This window comes from Triturus cristatus, chromosome 12 (assembly GCF_964204655.1).
Source record: "Triturus cristatus chromosome 12, aTriCri1.1, whole genome shotgun sequence".
In the NCBI taxonomy this organism is placed as follows: domain Eukaryota; kingdom Metazoa; phylum Chordata; class Amphibia; order Caudata; family Salamandridae; genus Triturus; species Triturus cristatus.
The window spans coordinates 298,847,581-298,868,797 of record NC_140595.1 but is presented as its reverse complement, the minus strand read 5'-3'; the positions used below and the strand labels follow the sequence as shown (position 1 = coordinate 298,868,797).

The following is a 21,217-nucleotide window of genomic DNA, read 5'->3' as shown; positions in this document are numbered from 1 at the left end:
AATGTTTCCCAAAGAAGGGTGATGGATGTTTCAGTTATCATTATCTCCAAAGAAGTGTTTAATGACCGCCTGTGTCTCTGTTTTGGTGGAGTCGTATGTGAGCAGTTTGTCACTGAGCCGCCAATGGTGACCATGGGCCCCTCTGGCACTGATAGTGAATGTTGGTGTGATAGGTGAGTGATCAGACGTTGCTGCCACTTAATTGTCGGTCAGACCAGGGTCCGTGAAGGCATGGGCCTGTCTGACACTCTGTGCAGACCTGTCAAGGTAATTGTCGTGGATGAGTTTGAAGTCATTCCCACTACTCCATAAAGATCAGGAGTAGCTGTCCCCCGACTTGAGGACCACCGCTCAAACTGTTTCTGGTGGTCGTTAAGGGCGTATAGTGTGGCAAGGGTAAAGGTGTGTGCATCAACAGTAAGTTGGCTAGAGCAGAATCTCCCAGGGACCTCTGCTTGGGTTTGCACTACTTGACCAGATAAGTGGCTGGCGAGGAGAATGGCGACCCCCACTGTCTTAGTAGGATCAGAGGAAAAATATTGCCCGTCAAACCAACGGGAGGGGAGCCTTCCCCAGTCCCTTTTTAAGGAGGTGCGTCTACTGTAGTAGGGCACTGCCAAATTGGGAGTCTCTAAGAAAGGTCAGGCGGGCCAGTTGCTTGGTGGTATAGTTGAAACCCCGGACATTCTAGCTTAGTATCTTGACTATCTGCAAACGAGGTCGCGGAGGTGAGGTAGATTAGCCCCAGTTGCAAGTGCCTCATAGATGTCATGACATCTGTTTCTCTCAGGAAGCAAGGGCAGCTGCACAAAGAACCTCCTGGTCGGTAGGGATGGTGAACTGGGGGGGGGGGGGCTGGGGGGGGGTTGCTAACAACAAAACAACTCACCACTCCATCTTTGGGAGTTCCTACAGTCTAGGATTCGGGGTGGTGGTGGAGACTTCATTGAAGGTGAGCCAGGTGAGGTAGAAGTCTCCCCAGCTCGTGGTGCGTTTTAGTTGGCGTATGTTACGATGGCAGCCAACCACCCTAACTTGAAAGAGGACAGATTGAACTCTAGGTTCATGGACGCTGCTTGTCAACAGGTCTGGGTCAGTCTGATGTGAAATTTTGGTTGGTATTGTGGTCTCTGGGCTTCTCAAGGAGTGCACTGTGTTCAAGCCAGCTTTTGTCCTGCATGAGTTTGGAAGTGGCTCTCCGCTGGCATTGCTGCCTGGGTTTTGAGATGGAGGGTTGAACTAGGGGCACCCGTGACTCCCCGGTGGCGGAGTGGCCCGAGTCTGCTGAAAGCCCAAACAGGAGCATGTATGTTCCATTTTTCCAGATGAGTGACAATTTAAAGGCGGTGCCCCATTTCTACTTTGTGGCTTGGTCCTGGAGGTAGGCAGCGATCGGACAGAAGCTATGGTGGCGCTGTAAGGTGAGAGAAAAATCCCGATAAAGCCATATATTTATGCTGTAGATGCTTTGATTCCTTGCCGCTGCCATTATGGCTTCCTTCTGTTTGTAGTCGGGAACACAGGTCCAAATATCCTGAGGTTGTCCAGATGATGCATAAGTGGGGGGGAGGGGGAGGGGGAGGGGTGGGGTGTGTCTGTCTGTCTATGGGTGTACTTGGCAGAATAGATGTATGATATAGGCCTTCAAGCCCCCACCCTCCCCCCTCTTCAGCTTGCAGAGGAACTCCTTTATGAGTATAATCTATCTACGCAATCTATTCTCCAAGTCTTCCATGTGGAGTTGCAGGTCCAGAATCAGCTCTCGAGGTTCTATCAGCTCTCTTCTATGGTTCTCCACCCAGATGCCAAGTTTGTTCACATTCTGACGTCCGTTAGGTCTGCCTCCACATCGTCGTGGAGTGCCATTATGTCCATGCAGAGTTTAGCAAAGAGCCTCCATGAACGGCTGGCTGACAGGGGCCAGTAGATCATCTGTGCCGGCTCCCATGTCTGATGGCGCTGGGGGATCCACAGCAGGTTCCTCACCAACCGGGTTTGGCCTTCTTCACTGCCCCCTTTGTGAGCAGGTCCTTTAATGTGGAGTCCTTCTTTACCCTATAAGCTGCCATAGTGTTTCTGTGAAGTCCACCTTAGCGCAGCGGCATACGCGCCTAGAAGGTGGCCAGACGGGTAAGCGCAACTAGGATGTTCACATGGTGTATGGACTACATGGTCACACTCTTCTTTTGGCCTCGTGTCCCACTGGACAGTTCAAAAGTCTAATGGGCTCCATGTAGCCTGCACGAGCGCCACTCCCCCAAACACAATCACCCCCCCCAAACACAATCGCCCCCCCCCCCCCTTTGGTCTGAAGCGTCCAGATCCATAAGGCAGGGGGAGCCCGCTGCATGTCTAGGCCCAACAGCACCCACTGTGCCCCAAAGGTGGCCTCCCATTGAGTCGGAGGGTGGGGAAATCGTGATCAGCCCCAGCATCGCACCTACAGGTGCGTGCTGACGCAGCCAACAAATTTTCAGTCACTGGATCAGGACTGGTTCCCAGAGGACCGAGTTCATTGTGCTCCCATAGCATCCCTGTGCCAGGCGGCGAGAGGAAGAGCCACAGTAAACATTTAATTTCAACAGTCCCTTGGAGGTCCTGGGTGCGTAGTGATCATACTGGTGGCGTGTGCAGAAGAAATGAGACCGTGATTATGGTCTGATGTAGGAAGCTGCCCGCCCTATGTCGAGGGGAGGGGAAAGGGAGCAGAGTGAGGGGAAAGGGAGGGAGAGGCGTGACCCAGCATGAGGACCCACACATCCAGCAGGGCCCCGTGCATCTTTCTCCCAGCAGGTGATGAGACAAGGGAGTCTGCAACAAGTGAGCAGGTCCAGGCGGTGGGCCCCTTAGGCTCTAGGGGGCCACATTTGGGAGCAGCCAAGTGTGCTTGTGCAGGCGACAGCCATGGTGGTTTCTTCAGGGCGGTGGCTCTGCAAACTATGCCCAGTACAGGGGTTACCTGTTTATTCCAGAGGAGTACTTATGAACTCTTGGGAGGGTCCGCTCCCACCTGGAGGGCCCCTGCAGTGTCCTCTATATGTGCAGTGGGGGCGGGGCCGCAACCAGCAAGTAGGCCTGGACGGTGGACCCTCCTCGGGCTCCAGGACGCCATGCCTGGGAGAGTCCATCTTGGGTGCACAGGCTGCTGTGAGGTTCATAAGAGCTGCTAGGGCAACAGCTGTCCAAAATGGTTGCAGCACGGCCAATAGGCAGTGGTCTCAGCCAACCGCAGGAGGTTGCCTGTCTCCTCCTGAGGTAGTCTGCAACCTCACAGGGCCCCCTGCATCTTTACTGCCCCCAGGGACAGGGCTGCACTGCCCTCATTGCGTGGGATGTGGTGTGGAGAGCCACAATTGGACCTGGGTGACTGGGTCCCTCAAGCTCCAGGTGGCCATGCCGGGGGCAGTCACTTGTATGTGAGCAGGTGGCAGCCGTGGCCGGTTCGACAGTCACGGCAGCTCCTCAGCCAACAAGCGGTCTGCTACCTCCCCCAAGTGCCCTCTCACTGCTTCACAACCCCAAGGATGGGCCGCACTGGCAGTGGAGTTTGTTGGGCCAGAGCGCTTCCACAGGGAGCGTCTAGCAGTCCGCCATCTTGGCCACGCCATATTTAAAACTGATATTTAAGTAATAAAAAAATCAAATACTACTAATAACTTGGTGCCAGGGGCACTTAATTTATGGCTGTTTATTACCCATGTAAAGGCTTCCCAGATTAACAAAGCCTTTTTTATGCTACTGCTGGCAACCATGCCTGATCCACGGAGGTGTTCACTGCTAGCAATCTTACATATGGTGGCCGCCAACGTAATCTTGTCGGATTTGGTTAATACTACATGTCTAATAATGAGTAGCGAGGGAGGATTTTCATTGAACACAAGTAGATTTTAATTCAGAAAAGGTTTGTGACCCCGGCTATAACCCTGAAATGGTTTGTGTTCCACTAGGGTTTACCCTTCTGAGGCCTCTGGAATTGTAGTGCAGCATCAATTTGGAATGTTAAGTGATTTATTTATTTGGGTAGCTCTTCACTGTTTTATGCTAACCACTGTTTTTGTGAATGAGCTAAATGTATCCTCAATCTCTAAACTTATTCTTAGATGATCTGAAAATCTGCCGTGTATCTTGACGTATGTTTGCTGGACACCACTACCCTAGTGCATGATTTCTGTAAAAGTATGTCTTTACTGCACATGTTCTTGGTGCCTCGTTGTTTCTTCTAAGGCCAATTGTCATAGCCCATTTTCTCTTGTTTTTGAATCCTTTTTTTCTTTCTTTCCAGTAATCAACTGTTGGGTCCATTAAAAAATAAATTTAAAAAAAAAGTGTGTGTGTATGTATATTGTGTGTGTGTGTGTGTGTGTATATGTATATGTATATATATATATATATATATATATATATATATATATATATATATAATATAAAATCTCAATCCACGAGATTACTCCTTCCGAAGTTCAAGCCCCCGTAGGAGGGGTGGTGCGGACCGGCGGAGACAACCGGCAATAATATGATCCCAAACGAAGTCCAAACGCGCTCTCTGAGTAAATAATAATTACCAGGGAAACGGATGGTCACATTGACACAGGTAGGTTTATTCACTTCATAAACCTGCTGCAACGCGTTTCACCCGCGAACGGGCTTGTTCACACGGCCCGTTCGCGGGTGAAATGCGTTGCAGCAGGTTTATGATGTGAATAAACCTACCTGTGTCAATATGACCATCCGTTTCCCTGGTAATTATTATATATATATATATTCAACCCCCCACCCAATTGTTCTTCTGGGCGTTTGCTTGTTTCGCTCATTTCTCATCTGACTAATGAGCTAGGCATTTGTTGTCTCTGCTCCCATTCCACACCTTCAATCCTATTCTGCCTCTCACTTTTGTGATATCAGCAGGTTTTGCACATTACCTTAGACTCTAGTATCTTCTACCTGTTTTGACTGGACCACTTGTAATTCCCCCTGTGGTCTAACCTTCCTTAATTCATTGACTTTGACTCCTGTTCTCTCCTCTTGACTTTCTCCCAATCTGACTGTGTTGATGTTAGCTGTCACTGACTGCCCCTAGTGTCAGAAGCTCAATTTGACTTTCCTTTTGCACTGCAGATAGCGTATTTGAAACCCCTGTGACTAGAAAGAACCAGAGTGACCGTGATCCTTTACGTGGGGAGTATACTGGTGTGTGGAATCTTAGTAACTCTTTGGTAAGTCTGACCAGTCCTGGAAGTAAAGTCCATACCACTGTTTGAAATGGGTGTGGTGAGTTGTTGCATCTCATAGATTTTGAAGACCACCTGTCTCTATGGTGCAACACAGAGAGGTGGACAATGTATTTACTGTGACACTTTACCTTGTCTTTTCAGGATTCCCATGCAATGGCTGTGGAAAATCTTGACTGCAGTCAAGAAACTGGTAAAGTTGTTTTTTAATGTGTATAATGTTAATTGATATAAATTTTAAACAAATTGACGCCATAAAACCTGGGGAACCCTACTCATCATGGTCCTCGGGGTAAACATTGCAAGTGTATCCACCAGATTACCAGTTGTCTAGTCATGAGGAAAGTAACTCAATTGTTTTTAATTTTAAAATTAATTTTAAAACTACCAAGCAATGTACTATTACATTCGCAATTCACTTTCGTAACGTAACCAGCCATGAACAAATTGCATCCCCAGTCTACCCATATCTTATGTTTCTGTGAACAGCCTTGGGCAATGTAAACAGACTAAGTTGAGCACACCAGTACACCCCCGTCATCCACTCTGTGAGGGTGCTGTGGGAGTGCCAGCGCTGAGCAGTGTCCCTCTTAGCCACCAGTGTGGTGACACCCACAAACATGCTGCCAGCCCGGGAACTGCCCATTTCATCAACCATGCCCAGTAGGGTCAAACTGGGGCAGGGAGGGGCAGGTAAAGACTACTCTCCAGTACCCTGGAGAATTCACTGCGCACCTGCTGCCAATACATGGAAATGCCTGTGCAGCCCCAAACAACGTGATAGAAATTGCCCAGGGCCTCTGAATAGCGAAAGCAGGTCGAAAGAGGGATTTTGCCTGCCTGGTGCAAACTTATTTGGGTAAGGTAGATCAAATGCAAATCTGTTGAATCCATCTAAAGCAAATAGAAATAGCCAGCATGTGTGGGGCCAACCGGGCCTCCCTCCAGTCCGACTCAAACTCCCAATTTTCTAGCAGAGTCGGAACTTTTCAAAATTGTGTGGAGCGTTCGACCCGGTCACTCCACTCCGCACGCCCCCCGTGTGCCCAGATGCTGCTGCTGCCGCCTTCTTGGCCTCTCTTGCTGCTGCCTCTCCTTAAGGCCCCTGCTCTCCAGGCTAGCCCAGGCTTGCCCCCGCTCTCCCGCTCCGTCTTCCTGCTCTTTCCACCCCCCCCCCCTTCCGCTCCCCGCCGCTGCTCTCCTGCGGCTCCGCCCCCTTCTCTTGGCACCCGCTCCCCATTCGCCGCCCCGCTCCCAGCTGCTCCTCCCTCCCACTTAGCCATATATGGCGGGGACCGCGCGTAGGCGCTGCGGGCGCGCCGATTGCGTGCCAAAGGCGTGCCAAAGGCAAGCCCGTCTACGCCTGGACCGCGCCCAGCGCCAGAACCCCTGGACCCCGCCGAAGCCAGCCAACCCGTCAGATACGACGCGGCCACCCTCCACGCACTCAACACCGGCCGACAGCCAGCCTGCTGCCAAGCCAACCCGAAACGCACCCACGAAGCATTCACCTGCCACGCCTGCAACTTCACCTGCACCCGATCCTGCACCGCACCCACCAAGCCAGGCTCCAGCAACGACCACCTCAAGTGCATCTTGCTCAACACCCGCTCCATCCACAGGCACGCCGTCGAACTCTGGAACCTTCTCGACACAACATCACCAGACGTCACCTTCCTCACAGAAACATGGATGAACGCCTCCTCATCTCCCGACATCGCCATAGCCATCCCGGATGGCTACAAGATCGCCCGGAAGGACCACGTCAACCAAGCCGGAGGAGGCATCGCCATCGTCAACAGAAACACCATCCGAATCACGACCAACTCCGACGACACCCTCACCGCCGCCGAACACCTTCACTTCCAGATACACACCGACCCCAAGACCACCCTCAGAGGCAGCCTCGTCTACAGACCCCCGGGACCACGCACATAATTCAGCAAATCCATCGCAGACTTCGTCAGCCCGCACGCCCTTACCACCTCAGACTACATCCTCCTAGGAGACCTCAACTTCCACCTGGAGAACAACAATGACAGCAACACCGCCACCCTGCTGGACAATCTCGCCAACCTCTGACTCAAGCAACTGGTGAACACCCCCACCCACATCGCCGGCCACACGCTTGACCCCATCTTCTCCTCCAGCAAGCACATCTCCTTCAGCCACTCCACCGGACTGCACTGGACAGACCCCAGCTGCGTCCACTTCAACTTCAGGAGAACCACGACCCACAACCACCCTCAACAGGTTCCCCACAGAAGCTGAAGCAAGATCACCGCCGACCAGCTCACCACCTCCCTCAGCCAGAACCCCCCCACCAACACGACGGACCCCAACGAAGCAGCCCGCAACCTCACACAGTGGCTCACCAACTGCGCCGATAACCTCGCACCACTGAAGAACCCCCCCAGCAGACACGGCAGCAAGAAAGCCTCCTGGTTCACCAACTACCTCAAAAACTCCAGGAAAACCTGCCGTACCCTCGCGAAAGCCTGGCGCCATGACCAGACTACAGAAAACATGACAGCCCTCAAGAACGCCACCCGCAAACACCACCAACTGATCCGCACCACCAAAAGGACCACATTCAAAGAACGACTGGACAACAACTCCCACAACAGCAAGGAACTCTTCAGCATCGTCAAAGAGCTCTCCAGCCCCAGCGCCTGCAACAACGACATCACACCTTTGCAGGACCTCTGCGACTCACTCGCCTCGTTCTTTCACCGCAAGATTGCCGACATACACAACAGTTTCGGTGCACAGACCGCGCACCCTACCACCGATCCAGCGCCCCCCACCACCACCCTCCGCACCTGGACGACGGTCGGCACCGAAGATACCACCCACACGATGAATACCATCCACTCCGGCTCCCCAACCGACCCCTGCCCACACCACATCTTCAACAAAGCCGACTCCATCATCGCACCCCAACTCCGGAACATCATCAACAGCTCCTTCGCATCCGCCACCTTCCCAGAGAGCTGGAAACACGCCGAGCTCAGCGCCCTCCTGAAGAAACCCACCGCGGACCCCACGGACCTCAAGAACTTCCGCCCCATCTCGCTCCTCCCCTTTCCGGCCAAAGTCCTCGAAGATCGTCAACAAACAACTCTCCGCCTTCCTCGAGACCAACGGATCCCTCGACCCCTCGCAGTCCGGCTTCCGAGCAAACCACAGCACCGAGACCGCCCTCATCGCATCCACCGACGACATCAGGTCCCTGCTCGACAATGGGGAAACAGCTGCGCTCATCCTCCTGGACCTCTCGGCAGCCTTCGACACCGTATGCCACCATACCCTGATACAGCGCCTCAGCAACATCAGAATCCAAGGAAAGGCCTTGGAATGGATCATCTCGTTCCTCGCCGGCAGAATCCAGAGAGTCCACCTTCCCCCGTTCCGGTCCGTGGCCACCGAAGTCATCTGCGGCGTCCCGCAAGGATCCTCACTCCGTCCCACCCTCTTCAACGTCTACATGAGCCCCCTCGCAGCCATCGCACGCCAACACAACCTCAACATCTACGCCGACGACACCCAGCTGATCCTCTCCCTCACCAACGACCCCGCCACAGCCACAGCCAGAGCCAACCTCCAGGAAGGAATGAAAGACGTCGCGGAATGGATGAAGCTCAGCCGACTGAAACTGAACTCAGATAAGACGAAAGTCCTCATCCTGAGAACATCCCCCTCTGCCTGGGACGACTCCTGGTGGCCCCCTGCCCTGGGCTCCGCTCCAAAGCCAACGGACCATGCTCGCAACCTGGGCTTCATCCTGGACTCCTCCCTCACGATGACCAAGCAAGTCAACGCCGTCTCGTCATCCTGCTTCAACACCCTGCGCATGCTCCGAAAGATCTTCTGGTGGATCCCCACCGACACCAGGAAGTCGGTCACCCAGGCCCTCGTCACCAGCCGACTGGACTACGGAAACACCCTCTACGCTGGAACCACAGCCAAACTACAGAAAAGACTCCAGCGCATACAGAACGCCTCTGCACGACTTATCCTGGACACCCCCTGCTTCAGCCACATCTCTCCCTAGCTGAGAGACCTGCACTGGCTCCCCATCAGCAAGAGGATCACGTTCAGACTCCTCACCCACGCACACAAGGCTCTCCACGACATGGGACCCACATACCTCCACAACCGCCTCACATTCTACACACGCACCCGCCACCTCCGCTCCGCCAGCCTCGCCCTCGCCACCGTCCCGCGCATCCGCAAGACCACCGTCGGAGGAAGATCCTTCTCCTACCTGGCGGCCAAGACATGGAACTCCCTCCCCACCCACCTACGACTGACCCAGAACCATCTCTCCTTCAGTAAACAGCTCAAGACCTGGCTCTTCGAGCAGTAGCGGATCCCCCTCCCCCCCCAGCGCCTTGAGACCCTATGGGTGAGTAGCACGCTTTACAAATTCATTGATTGATTGCGTGATTGCTAGATCTGGGACGTTGTGCCTCTTCCAGTGTGGCTCATCATCAACCTGGCCTCCAGGGGACCACATTTTGGTGTGTCAGGAGGAATGTTAGCTAAAGGAGCGTGTCGGAGCTGCAAAGATTTATGCAATTGAGTTTGATTGAGCCCATAAACTTCCTGCAGTTTGTTGAAGGACAAAATATAATCCCCCGTCCAAACATCTGAGGACAGAGATACCGATCATGGCACATTTAGAGAAGCTCTCTAAGCCAGGTGCGGGGTGAACTCCGTTCCCCCTCCACAGGGGAGTCATCCCTGTTAGCGTACCATTCTACCCTATAAATCGTAATGCAGAAGGCCAGCAAAGGAAAATAACACAAGTGATATCAGGGAGGGTGCAGTGTATCCGAGCATCATGCAACATATCTAGAATGTGATCAAATCATAAAGAGGAAAGTTCCCCTCTGTATGTTCAATCCTCTCACCCACCTCTGAGCCAGTCATTGATCACAATCAATTGAGAGGCCTGATAGTAAAATTGAAGGTCTGCCATCTCCAGTCCACCATCATATGAAGATTGTCAACCGTTGGAAAACGCCACTCTGGAGTGACCCCCTGACAAAAGAAATGAGCGGATTGTAGAATTAAATCACAAAACCAGCTTGGATGGGGTAGGGGCATTGGGAGTGGGGAGTGCTGAAATATATAGAGGGGGAGAATCCTTTTTTTAAAAGAGTGATGCAGCTCCCACTGCATGCAATGGGCTGTAACCACTTCTGTAGGTTGCTCTTAGTTTGGCACCAGTGGGGTTAAATTGAGATTCCTCGTAAGATTCTGGAGCAGGGAGATATGGAACCCCAGGTACTCGGAGAGGCGTTTAAGTGGAATATCGGAGCACCAGAGATGGCTGGCAGTGTTGCCACCAGTCGGAACCAATAAAGATTTGGAGGTGTTCACCTGGAGGTTGGAGGCCTTTCCTAACAATGTAAGGAGTTTTAGACAACGGGGCATACATTTGTGGGTGTCTGCTAAGAACAGCAGAACATCATTGTAGGAAGCTGGTTCTTTATATACTATACCATAGTGAGGTATAGTGTGCACAGAGTCCATTGGATCCCCAGAAGTATAGCAGAGGCTAAAGTAGGTAATACCTTACTCTTTTGTGGTAGTGTAGTTGAGCACTCAGGCTTATCAGGAGGGTAGTGTTAAGCATTTGTACACTCCCGGGCAAGGAATGATGTCACACACTCAAATTCTGAATCCAGACCAATGGTTTGTATGGAAACTTATTTACCTAGTAGCTATTAGGTGAAACTCTTCATACAATGTTACTTTTCGAAACAGTGAATACTGGTGTGATAGGAACATTTGGGTTATGTTTGCAGATGAGAAAACCATTGATACACTGTTCAAAATCATTTGAAATTACTTTTGGATTCCTTTGTGGTTACTTTTCTAATTTGACATGGAACACACATCTAACACACAGGACCTTGATAAACAGGTTAATTCTGGAGAAGGCACCAAGTTATTTTTGTTGCAGTACAAGACTGTTCAACAGAAGAAATTTCAGAGAAAATCCACCACTCATTCCTATGGAGAAAAACGAGGTGTTAAGTTTACAGTTAAGTAAATGGTTTTAGGATTGGAGTTTTGGAGGGTAGAACCAAGGTTCAGATTGACGTTCAAGGGGCACCATCAGCAGCACTATCGTGGACAAGTGCGGAGTGCCAATGTTAGCCAATTGGGCTAAGGGGCACCCCGGTTGGCGTCTAGTCACGGGCAGGCCACTTTGTCTTGTGAGTCAAGCTTCTGGGGTTAAGGTAGAGGCAAATGAGGTCCCAGGTTGGCACCAAGTCCACACGACCAGCGGTGCAGGATCAGCTAGGTACTGGGTGTTCAGGAGGTGTTGGGGCCCCAGTTCTTTCTTATGGAGGATATCTATCTCGGAAAAGGACTGCAGGCTTGAGCCATAAGACTGGATGAAGGGAAAGGAGGATGAAATTGAAGAGTTGTTGGACACCAGGACTCTATCGGTTGAGCACCTCAGGACTCTTGTGCTGCGGGTGCAGGGTTGTCTTTTTATGTTTCTTCTCACTGGTCTTGGTTGCGATTGGGGGGGGGGGGGGGGGGGGACGACGACCCTCCAGAATGAGGCTGAAGGCATCTAGGTCGGTAAAGTTTGTCCAAAGCTGGAACACTGGTCTGTATCGCGGGTGGGGGAGGGGGGGGGGGGGGGGGTACTGGCTTGGGCTGGTGTTGGACGTACTCTGTATCTATGGGAGATCAGAGTTCTTTAGGAAAGCAGGGCAGCTCTCTGGGGTTATTGGAGGCTGCTGGCTGCAGATCATGCTGGGTTCAGCTTGCAGGGGTTTCAAACCAGGCGACCGATTGGTGGGGCTGGGGTCATAGCGGTTGTCGTCGTACTCCCCTTTTGCAGCATTGCACTTCAGTCCTTTTTCTTGTCACATCGAATCTGAAGAGGCAAGGATCAGGGGTGCGTCTAAATACAAGCTTTATGGGAGTTGCAGGGGTTTTCAGCTTGGGGCGAATGGGTCCTTTTCCTGGGGTGTCTACACCCCCTAGTAGGCCACCCTCCAGTGGTAGGAAGGCAAAAACCTCTTTCTGATTGGACGGGTCCCCCCATCTCCAGGATGGTGGGGATTGAGAGGTGGCCTTCATTTCGCTTTCCCCACCTGAGAGGTGGGGTTGACAAAGGTGGACACACCTTTCCTGGCTAGGTTTTCCCGCCGGTTCTTGTGCCCAGAAGAGGGGTCAGAACCGGTGCGAGCCAGTTTCCAAAGCAGCAGAACCTGGGGGTAGCTAACAAAGACCGCAAGCCTTTGAAGCTTCCCTTTCGTGAACTCTTTCCATCCTGGGGGAGGAGGCTTGGCACCTCTGCCCAGGATGTACATTGTTTCGAGCTCCAGAGAGCGGAGGGCTCTCTACCCATGAGTCCATAAATCTATCTGGTGGTGGCAGATGGCTGGAAGCCCGTCGGGAATCACACCAGAGCTGGTAGTTTTCCAGGTGGCATCTCCAAGATGTCATCTGAATGCATTTTTCATTAAATCCCACACTGGCATCAGTGTGGGTTGAATGTGCTGGGAAGTTTGATACCAAACTGCTCAGTCTTCAGTAAAGCCATCTTTGAGCTGTGAAGTTCGTGTTGACAAATGCCCAGCTCCTGCACTCAAACTGGCTCCACTGCACTTAAAATATCTTTGAATGACCGACACGGGGCATATTGCTCATGCAGCTGTGCCATTGCCTGGGTAGGATTCACCCTGCCTTTAGGGCTGTAAGGCCTGCTAGAGGGGTGAATTACCCATGCTACAGGTAGCGTGGGTGGACATGTCACAAAGGGATGTGTGCCATGTCAACTCTTTAGTTTGGTCTGCACCGAAACACGTAGGCTGCAATGGCAGGGTGGGGGGGTGTTAAAGTGAGGGGTCTCAGAGGGTGGCACAACACATGCTGCAGCCCTCGGAGGCCCTTTCTGGTCACAAGGCCCTTGGTACCAGGGGTACCTTTTACAAGAGACTTGCATGTAGCCCAGAGGTGTGCAATTGTGGGTACAAAGATACAGTTTTGGGAAAGAACACATGCTAGGTCCTGGTTAGCAGGATCCCAGCACACACTCAGTCAAGTTTGCATCAGACCTGCCCTGCCTTCAAAAGAAGACTGTCTCCCATGAACACCGGATTTGTTCACCAACAGACTCCCGCTCCGGCAGGATCCGCAAGTCTGCACCACTCTGCACCCCACGGCCCGAGTTCAAGTGGCCCAACACAAGGAGTCCTCCCCTGTGATCCTGACCAGAGATCCGGTGATCCCTGACAAGCCTCCAGCCGAAGCCTACAGCTTTAAACTGAAAGGTCCTCCCAACCGCAACCAGGAGCCAGTCAGAAGATCCGACCCTAAAAGGCACCCCTTGCACCTGACTCCCCACAGCCTTGGGTGTCCCAACTGACCGTGCCTATCCAACCCCCAGCATCCCAACTTACCTCTCCAGGTGGTGGTCGCACCCAGAAGACTTTCGCCCCAGACCCCGCAGTGTTTGCAAACCGGAAACTCCCCATTGAAAGCTACAGGGCTCCCGACGCCAAAACAGCACTCTGCACCCGGCCTCCCCAGTTCTGCTGAGGGTGCACCTCTTGTTCTGGCTCAAGATCCCATTTGCCCTGAGCTTAAGTCCAGGAGCTTTGCTCCGACAACCCAGTGTTCTGCTTGTCAGCCACCAACCAGAGGCCCCCTGTCCCCCATTGGATAACATTGGGCCTCTGCACCCCTAGTGCCGCTGAGGGTGTAACAAGAGTGCATCCTTTACCCTGGGGAACCCCTGAGTCTAACCCCATAATACTAAATCCCACTACAAAGTACTTGCCTGCGAACCGTTAACACTATTTTCCTCTATGGTATAACATTGACTGTTTTTCTATGAAAAGTCTCTAAGTGTGGAGTTGGAAAATCTAGGAAAACCTTTAAAACTGTAACTAAATAACAAAAACGCATTTACTTGCCTGTTTACAGGAAATGTCCCATTGCAGTCTCCAGGTGTACTGCACTGTGTAAGAAAAGTAATCTGTAAAGTAATCTACTTGACGTTCTACTAAAAAGCCTATACAAAGTATGTGTACAGTATATCAAAAGCATTGCAGTACCAGAACATCCACTGTAATCAAACCAAGGTGCATATACAATTCAAACTGCATTACTACTGTAAAGTATTTATTGCTTTCCTGTGCCAGACGTGCTTGGTTCTAGAAAATAAAATAACTAAACTAATATTGTTATACAAAATTCATTGGTCTGAAGTTCAGTTTTTGCGTGTGTGATATGGTTTGCTGATTGAGTGTTCAACAAATACTTAACGCTACACTCTGATACAGCCTTCCTACTCGACCACACTACCACAAATGGAGAGTAAGGTGCTATATACTTTTACCGCTGCCTACCTTTGAGGTTCCACTGGACTCTGTGCACACTATACCTCACAGTGGTATAGTATATACAAAGCACGTTTCCTACATCTGGCAAGCTGTTTTTAACTATGTTGTTCTTCATTTCTACCACAGAAACTGAGCTCTGTGTCTCCGGTTCATACTCTTTGTGCATTCACAAGTCTGAGTTAAGACTAAGCCATGCCCTCTTGGCGGCCGGTTATATATTGATATTAGCTACGTTGAATGTGCTGGATTCCGACTGGCTAGAGGGGTTACTCTCTCTGGGTGGCCGAGGTTTGTCCTTACCTCGGTCCTTTCGCTTGTTAATTTCCTTGTATGTGCATTAAGCGCTGGGAGGTGCCTGGTTCACATCCTCTGTGGCGGCCCTCTTGGGTCGGTCTACCGACATGCCGAACGTGCTGTAGATTCCCTTTTATTTTTAATTTGTCTGGCACTAGCTGTGTTTTTAACTATGTTGTTGCACTAGTACTGTATTTTTACTCGTCTCTACCTTGGAAACGAAGCAGTGAGTCTCTGGTTCGCACTCTGTCCATGTGTCCGGACAAAGCCACACCCTCTTAGAGGCAGACTATATATTGATGTCCGCTGCGCACAGCGGGCATTCTGCTGGCTCGCCAAAGGCAAGCCCGTCGCCCAATCCTGGACTGCGCCAAGGTCTTTGGCCCTCACACCATACATTCCCACCTCATTAAGCCCCATACTTCTAAGCAGTTTTCCTACTAATGTAGGGACCTAATGGAGCACAGCCGCTCCGTGAAGGAAGCCTACTATCATTCCATAAATGGATCACAAAGCCCTAAAGGATGCAATTCCTCTTGGGTGAACAGCAATTGAGTCATCCCAGTAAGACAATCCAAATGTACCATGGTAATAAGATGTGTCTACTATTGAATTTCCGTTCCCTGTCCAAACACAAGGCTGAGATAGCAGACCTAATTTTAGAACACCAACCTGCTGCACTCTTCTTAACAAACATGGCTCTCAAAAGTCACAGCCCTTAATGTATTGGTCGCAGTTCCCTCTAACGATGCCAAACTAAGACTTGACCGCCCCCTGCTTATGTGGGGAGGTATGGCGATAATGTTTAAACGCTGCCTGCAATGCAAACTGCAGTTGATTTAAAAAAAAAAATTGCCTTTTTAGTCTAACTCTGAACAGCCAGCCTACATTAGCAGGGTTTCTAATTTACCGCCCCCAGGTCCAGCCGCCACACTTTTTAAAAAAAAATGTATGTATGTTCTCCCTGATTAGGCAGCTCGCTATGCCAACTTTATAGTACTAGGAGACCTCAACATCCATATTGACAACTAGAACTGTCCTACTGCTCAAAAATTGATGGAAGACCTTGGCCTGCTCCAACTTACTCAATTGGTTGATGCACCCACACATGTATTGGGCCACATACTGGACCCTATATTCACCAACTCTCACTCCTTAATGGTGGCACGCCCACCCCGGTGGCTTGATCGGACACCACTTGATCCCATTTGGTATCTGAGTCCCGCCCCCTCCCACCTGCAGCACCCCCTCAGAAATGCTCCACGTGCGAACAAGCCTGCATTACCCCTACTTCTTTTCCAGCGGTTTTATATCTAAAGATACCTGCACTTGCAGCCTGTCCATCTTCCGCCAATAGGCAACTCAAGGGATGGATTAGCCAGGCCTTAGATGCCGTAGCCCCTCTGAAGTTAGTTAACAGCAGGTGGACCAAACCCTCCACACCTTTGTTTTTTAGAGGCACTTCAAGAAAAAAAGATCATGCAAGTGGTTCGAACGCACGTGGCGCAAAGAGTATGATGCGGCCCCGAAAAATGATCATAAAGATCTTAGGCAGGCCCATGCAATTTTCCATACCCAAAAAACTGAACAATCTATACCTGTCTAGGGAACTCTTCCAGATAATTAAATCCTTAACCTCCTTTTGAACGTACGGCAGCATCAATTCCATCTTAAACTGATCTTTGCAATCTGCACAATCCTTCTCACACAAGTTTAACATATATACCTCTTTCACTGAGAGTGCCAGGACCTTTAGACTGATAACCCCTGTCTGTACCCCTTCAGCTGTTTCAGGTAAGCTACTTAATCTGAAACCTATTTTGGAGGATGAAACCAGCAGCCTGATGCTGAAAGTTAAGTCTGGATCTCCTTTAGATCCTACATCCCCAGTAATTCTGGAACCAGGTAGAGAAGCCATTGAACCAGTGCTGAGGGGCTAAATTTATCGTTTTGCTCTGGCTTAGTTACCAAAGAGTGTAAACATGCCATGGCATCCCATTACTGAAGAAGCCCACTTTAGATCCTTCTTTGCATGAAAATTTCACCCATTTCTCTACTGCCTTTCTTTGCAAAAATTGTAGAAAAAACGTTAATCAATAACTTATGCAGTTTGTGGAAGAGAAGGATCTTCTCCATGAGACAGAATCTGCATTGTTACTCATGTCTGAATCTATCCACAAAATAGCAGACTATGGTCATATGGTGGCTCTAGTCATGCTTGACTTGAGTGCCACTTTCGACACGGTCTCATGGTCTGCTACTAGACAGGTTACACTGTGCAGTGGTGGGTGGCACAGCTCGAGATTGGCTAGCGAATTTTTGGGAGGATCGTACCTTCCAAATCACCCTTCAATCTTTTGTTTCCACTGCTCAACAGCTGAAACAGGGCATGCCACAGGACTCCGCGTTGAGCCTGACCCTCTTCAACTTGTATATGCGCCCGCTGGCAGACCTTGTGGAAAATCATGGGGGGCAGACGTTCATATTCGGACAATATGCAGCTGATCCTTACCTTGTCCCAGGACAGCGGCCAAGCGGCAGAGGATTTTAAGCTGTGTCTAGCTGACCTGGCATATTGGATGAAAAACAGCTGCCTTAGATTAAATGCCTACATCAGGTATAATGGGGTGTCCCAGTGACCCGCAGAACCTGGGTGTCTTGAGTATGTGCTAATGTTGGTTCTGTCTGGTAGAAAATTTGCTTGAATGTTGTATCAATATTATTGCATGAAGAAAAAGGAAGAACACCACTAATTTGAATCAATCAAAAAGCAGTATATTGACCGCATTAGTCGTTTTGTCTTTTTTATAATTTTTCAGTTTTATGGTTATAACCTAGTATGGTTGTCACAAGCAAATAAAAGTTATTGAAAAACGACGCAGGACTAACTTATAGGTGATTAAGAGGTGACAAGGTGCTGAAGGTGAATGAACTATAAACAGTGCTGTACAAGAAGTATCCAAGATGTTCAATTCAATGGACAGCCGTCCCTAAACACATGTATCTCCAATCCATCTAATGCTTAATCTGCTTTTCACGTGGAGAGAAGAGGGTAGGGTATGGATCATACAGATACGTCGATGTTTTGACCCAGAGAAGTGCGTGATTGAAGGAGTCCCGGCGGGTCTTCTTCGGGACACTGGGAGACAGCCTGTGCAGATAAAGTAATTAGGCCATGAGTAAGGTGTGATACGCATGATGCAGAGTGGAAAAGCAGATGGTCAGTTGTACCTACCAGTGGGAATGGTATCAGTGGAAATCTTCAAGGTATAATCCACCAAAGGTTGGATTCTGAAACCATGACGGAGGACAAGAATGAGATGGGGCTCAGCTGGACAGATGTTTCACAAGGCTTATCAAAATATTTGTAGAAAAGTTACCTTAGCAATTATGGCAGTGAGTTGCTCCAAAGGACAGTTAATGCACAATTCAATCAAAAGCTGTCGGGGGGGGGGGAGGGGGGGGGATAAGAAAACAAGGTGTTGAAGTCTAGAAGGGGCAGAAGTCTTCATGCGGCTAGGAACCATGCTGAAGGGGCAATGGTGCTCCAGACTAATAAATGGCCAGGAATCCTGCACTAATTAGGCCAAGCGATTAGACCATTAGTGTGCCTATATGGCCAGGTGAAGATATCGAGCACCCCGCAGTCTAAAAACGCAAGAAATCATGCAGTGGAGGCAGTGGTGCTCATAAGGCTTATGACTAGTCTGGGATCCATGCACTGGATATGTAAACCCAGTGGTGCTCATAAGGCATATGACTAGCTTAGGAACCATGCACTGAATATTTTAAACCATAGGTGTGCATACAAGGCCTGGTGAAAATCTTCCTTTTTCTTCATGCAAAAATATTGATGTTATGGTAGATTAAATGCCAGCATAACTGATATCTTGGTGGTAGGGAAGCAACCGTCTATGTGGTCCTCGAGCTGGTGGGCCAGTGAGTTGGGGTCCGTGCCCTCCCTAAGCCACAAAGTAAAAAACCTGGTTGTTTGGTTTGATTGTACAATATCTTTCTCAGACCAAATCTCCACCCTTACAGGTACATGCTTTGGGACCCTAAAAATTATCCGGAAAATCCTAGGGCTTACTCCAGACTGTACAAAAACACTGTGGTCCATGCCCTTGTGACTTCTAGATTAGACTACTGCAATGCCCTGTATTGGGGGGGGGAGGGGGTAGGAATCCACATGCTCCAGCGGGCGTAAAAAGCAGCAGCTCGTATGCTGCTGAACATCCCCAAATTTGCTCCCACAGGGCATGCCCTGGAAACACTTTACTGGCTCCTTCTTGAGTAAAGGATATCCTTCAAAACCCTGTTATGTTTACAAAATACTACAGGGCACAGGTCCAAAATACCTACTTCTGATGATCCAACCATACCATCACAGGTGCTGCCTGATATCGGCTGGAACAGGATTGGTCAGTGTCTCCAAATATATAACAGAAAACGCTTTGGCGTTCCTTCAGGTTCCTGGCAGCCAAGAAGTGGCATTCACTTCCCCCTACACCTCAGAATGGAGCCTTATGAAATGGCTTTCCGAAAACATCTCAAAACCTGGTTGTTTTAGAAAAATCTTAACCAACAGTAGCTTCTGCCCAGTCTATTTCTACTGTTTCTTGGTCTTGTTAGAATTCAGCACGGGGACAGTCTGAACTGGAGTAACCATGCGGTGTACAAGCTGCCAACATAACATGGTGACCTGGCATCTAGTTCACTCTGATCGGTACATGATAGGAAAGACCTATCCAGTCACCAATGCTGACAATGTCACAAAGATCCATCCTGTAGTTGGACTAAAGGAAGAGGGTGTGTTCCCAACCATCCCTGTAGACTGTCTTCTTGGACATGATCTGGAGACTTCCAACTTGTATTGGTGCTGAGCTGAGGACCCATGCAAGAAGGCGAGGACAGAATGGGGTTGTGTAAACACCAGAATGCAGAGCCTAGTGAAAGAGATGCTGGATCCTGAAAGAGTGAACCAGCCCTCCAAGAGAAAGGCTAGAAGACTGGGGGACTAGCTTCTAAACAGATTTCACCTCTGAACCCCCTTCTCAAGAAGAGGCCCGGTTAGCCCTAGAGGGAACTGTGCTTGAGGTGATTGGGCCTTACACGGCAGAGTTCTTGGGCCCAGGGGGACCCTCTAGAATGGATCTGTGCCTGCAACAAGAAACCTGTCCCTCTGTTGAAAGTCTGAGGCAGCAGCCTGTTGCACAAGAAAATGGTGATATCAGTGGGAGCCGCATGGTCTATTGTGAGGATGGGCTCCTATACACTGAGGCCAGAGACCGCAGACTTGGTGCAACAAGGATAGTGGTAGTACGTCAGAAGTTTAGAGTTTCTCCTCACTTCGGCCCGTGTTATCCCTATAGCGGGGCACCTTGGTAAGGATAAAACATGAAGTAAATTATTCAATCACTTCTACAGGTCAGGGATGTCCCAGAAGGTGAGGGACTCTTGACAGTCCTGTCTCCTGCCAAGCCAGTGGTAAGGCAGGAAGCCACCTAAAGGGCCCTTTAATTCCATTTCCAGTGGTAGGGGTACCCCTTGAAGGGTAGGGGTCGACATTGTTGGCCCTTTAGACCCTCAAACCGCCTCTGGGAACAGCTATATTCTGGTGTTAGTGGACATGCCACACGGTATCCTGAAGCTATTCCCCCTTGGGTCAACCACGTCTCTGCAGTGGCCAAGGCCCTCCTTAGTATTTTTTACCAAAGTTGGCTCTCCTAAGGGGATGGTATCAGACAAAGCTACCAACTTGGTGTCTGCATGCTTAAAACATGTGGGAGAAGTGTGGAGTGACTTACAAGTTAACTACCCCCTACCACCCACAGGCCAATGGCATGGTTGAAAGATGTAACCAGACATTGAAAGGCATGATTGGTGGACACCCTGAAAAACTCAGGAGAAAATTCACCTGTCTTGATTCCATGCCTGCATTTTGCTTACAGGAAAGTGCCATAGAAGGGGGTGGGGTTCTCCCCCCCCCCCCCCCCCCCCTTTTGAACATCTGTTTGGCATCCTGCTAGTGGTCCTCTGTGTCCTGTGAAGGAAGGATGGGAAAAGCCTCTCCAGAGCCAACACTAGACATTGTGGATTATGTGCTTGGCCTTCACTCCAGGATGACTGAGTACATGAAGCAAGCAAAAATCTTCAGGCCAGCGAAGAGCTTCAGAAGCAGTGGTATGGCCAAAAGGCTGCCATGGTTGAGTTCAAACCAGGGCAAAAGGTATAGTTATTGGAGCCTGTGACAAGTGGAGTGGGCCCTAACCTGTTCTTGAAAGAAAAGGGGCGGTCACGTATCTGGTGGAT

General features: G+C 50.1%; 1 protein-coding gene across 3 annotated transcripts in view; it reads left to right on the top strand.

Annotated features, from left to right (window-relative positions):
- The window catches only part of LOC146775920 (anillin-like), a 284,167-nt gene that overhangs the window by 55,939 nt on the left and 207,011 nt on the right, over positions 1 to 21,217 (top strand). For all 3 annotated transcript variants that reach the window (XM_085639582.1, XM_085639581.1, XM_085639580.1), the window contains exons 4-5: positions 5,116 to 5,213; positions 5,373 to 5,421. In XM_085639582.1, the coding sequence (XP_085495708.1) occupies positions 5,116 to 5,213; positions 5,373 to 5,421 (147 nt within the window). The remainder of the gene's footprint in view (positions 1 to 5,115; positions 5,214 to 5,372; positions 5,422 to 21,217) is intronic.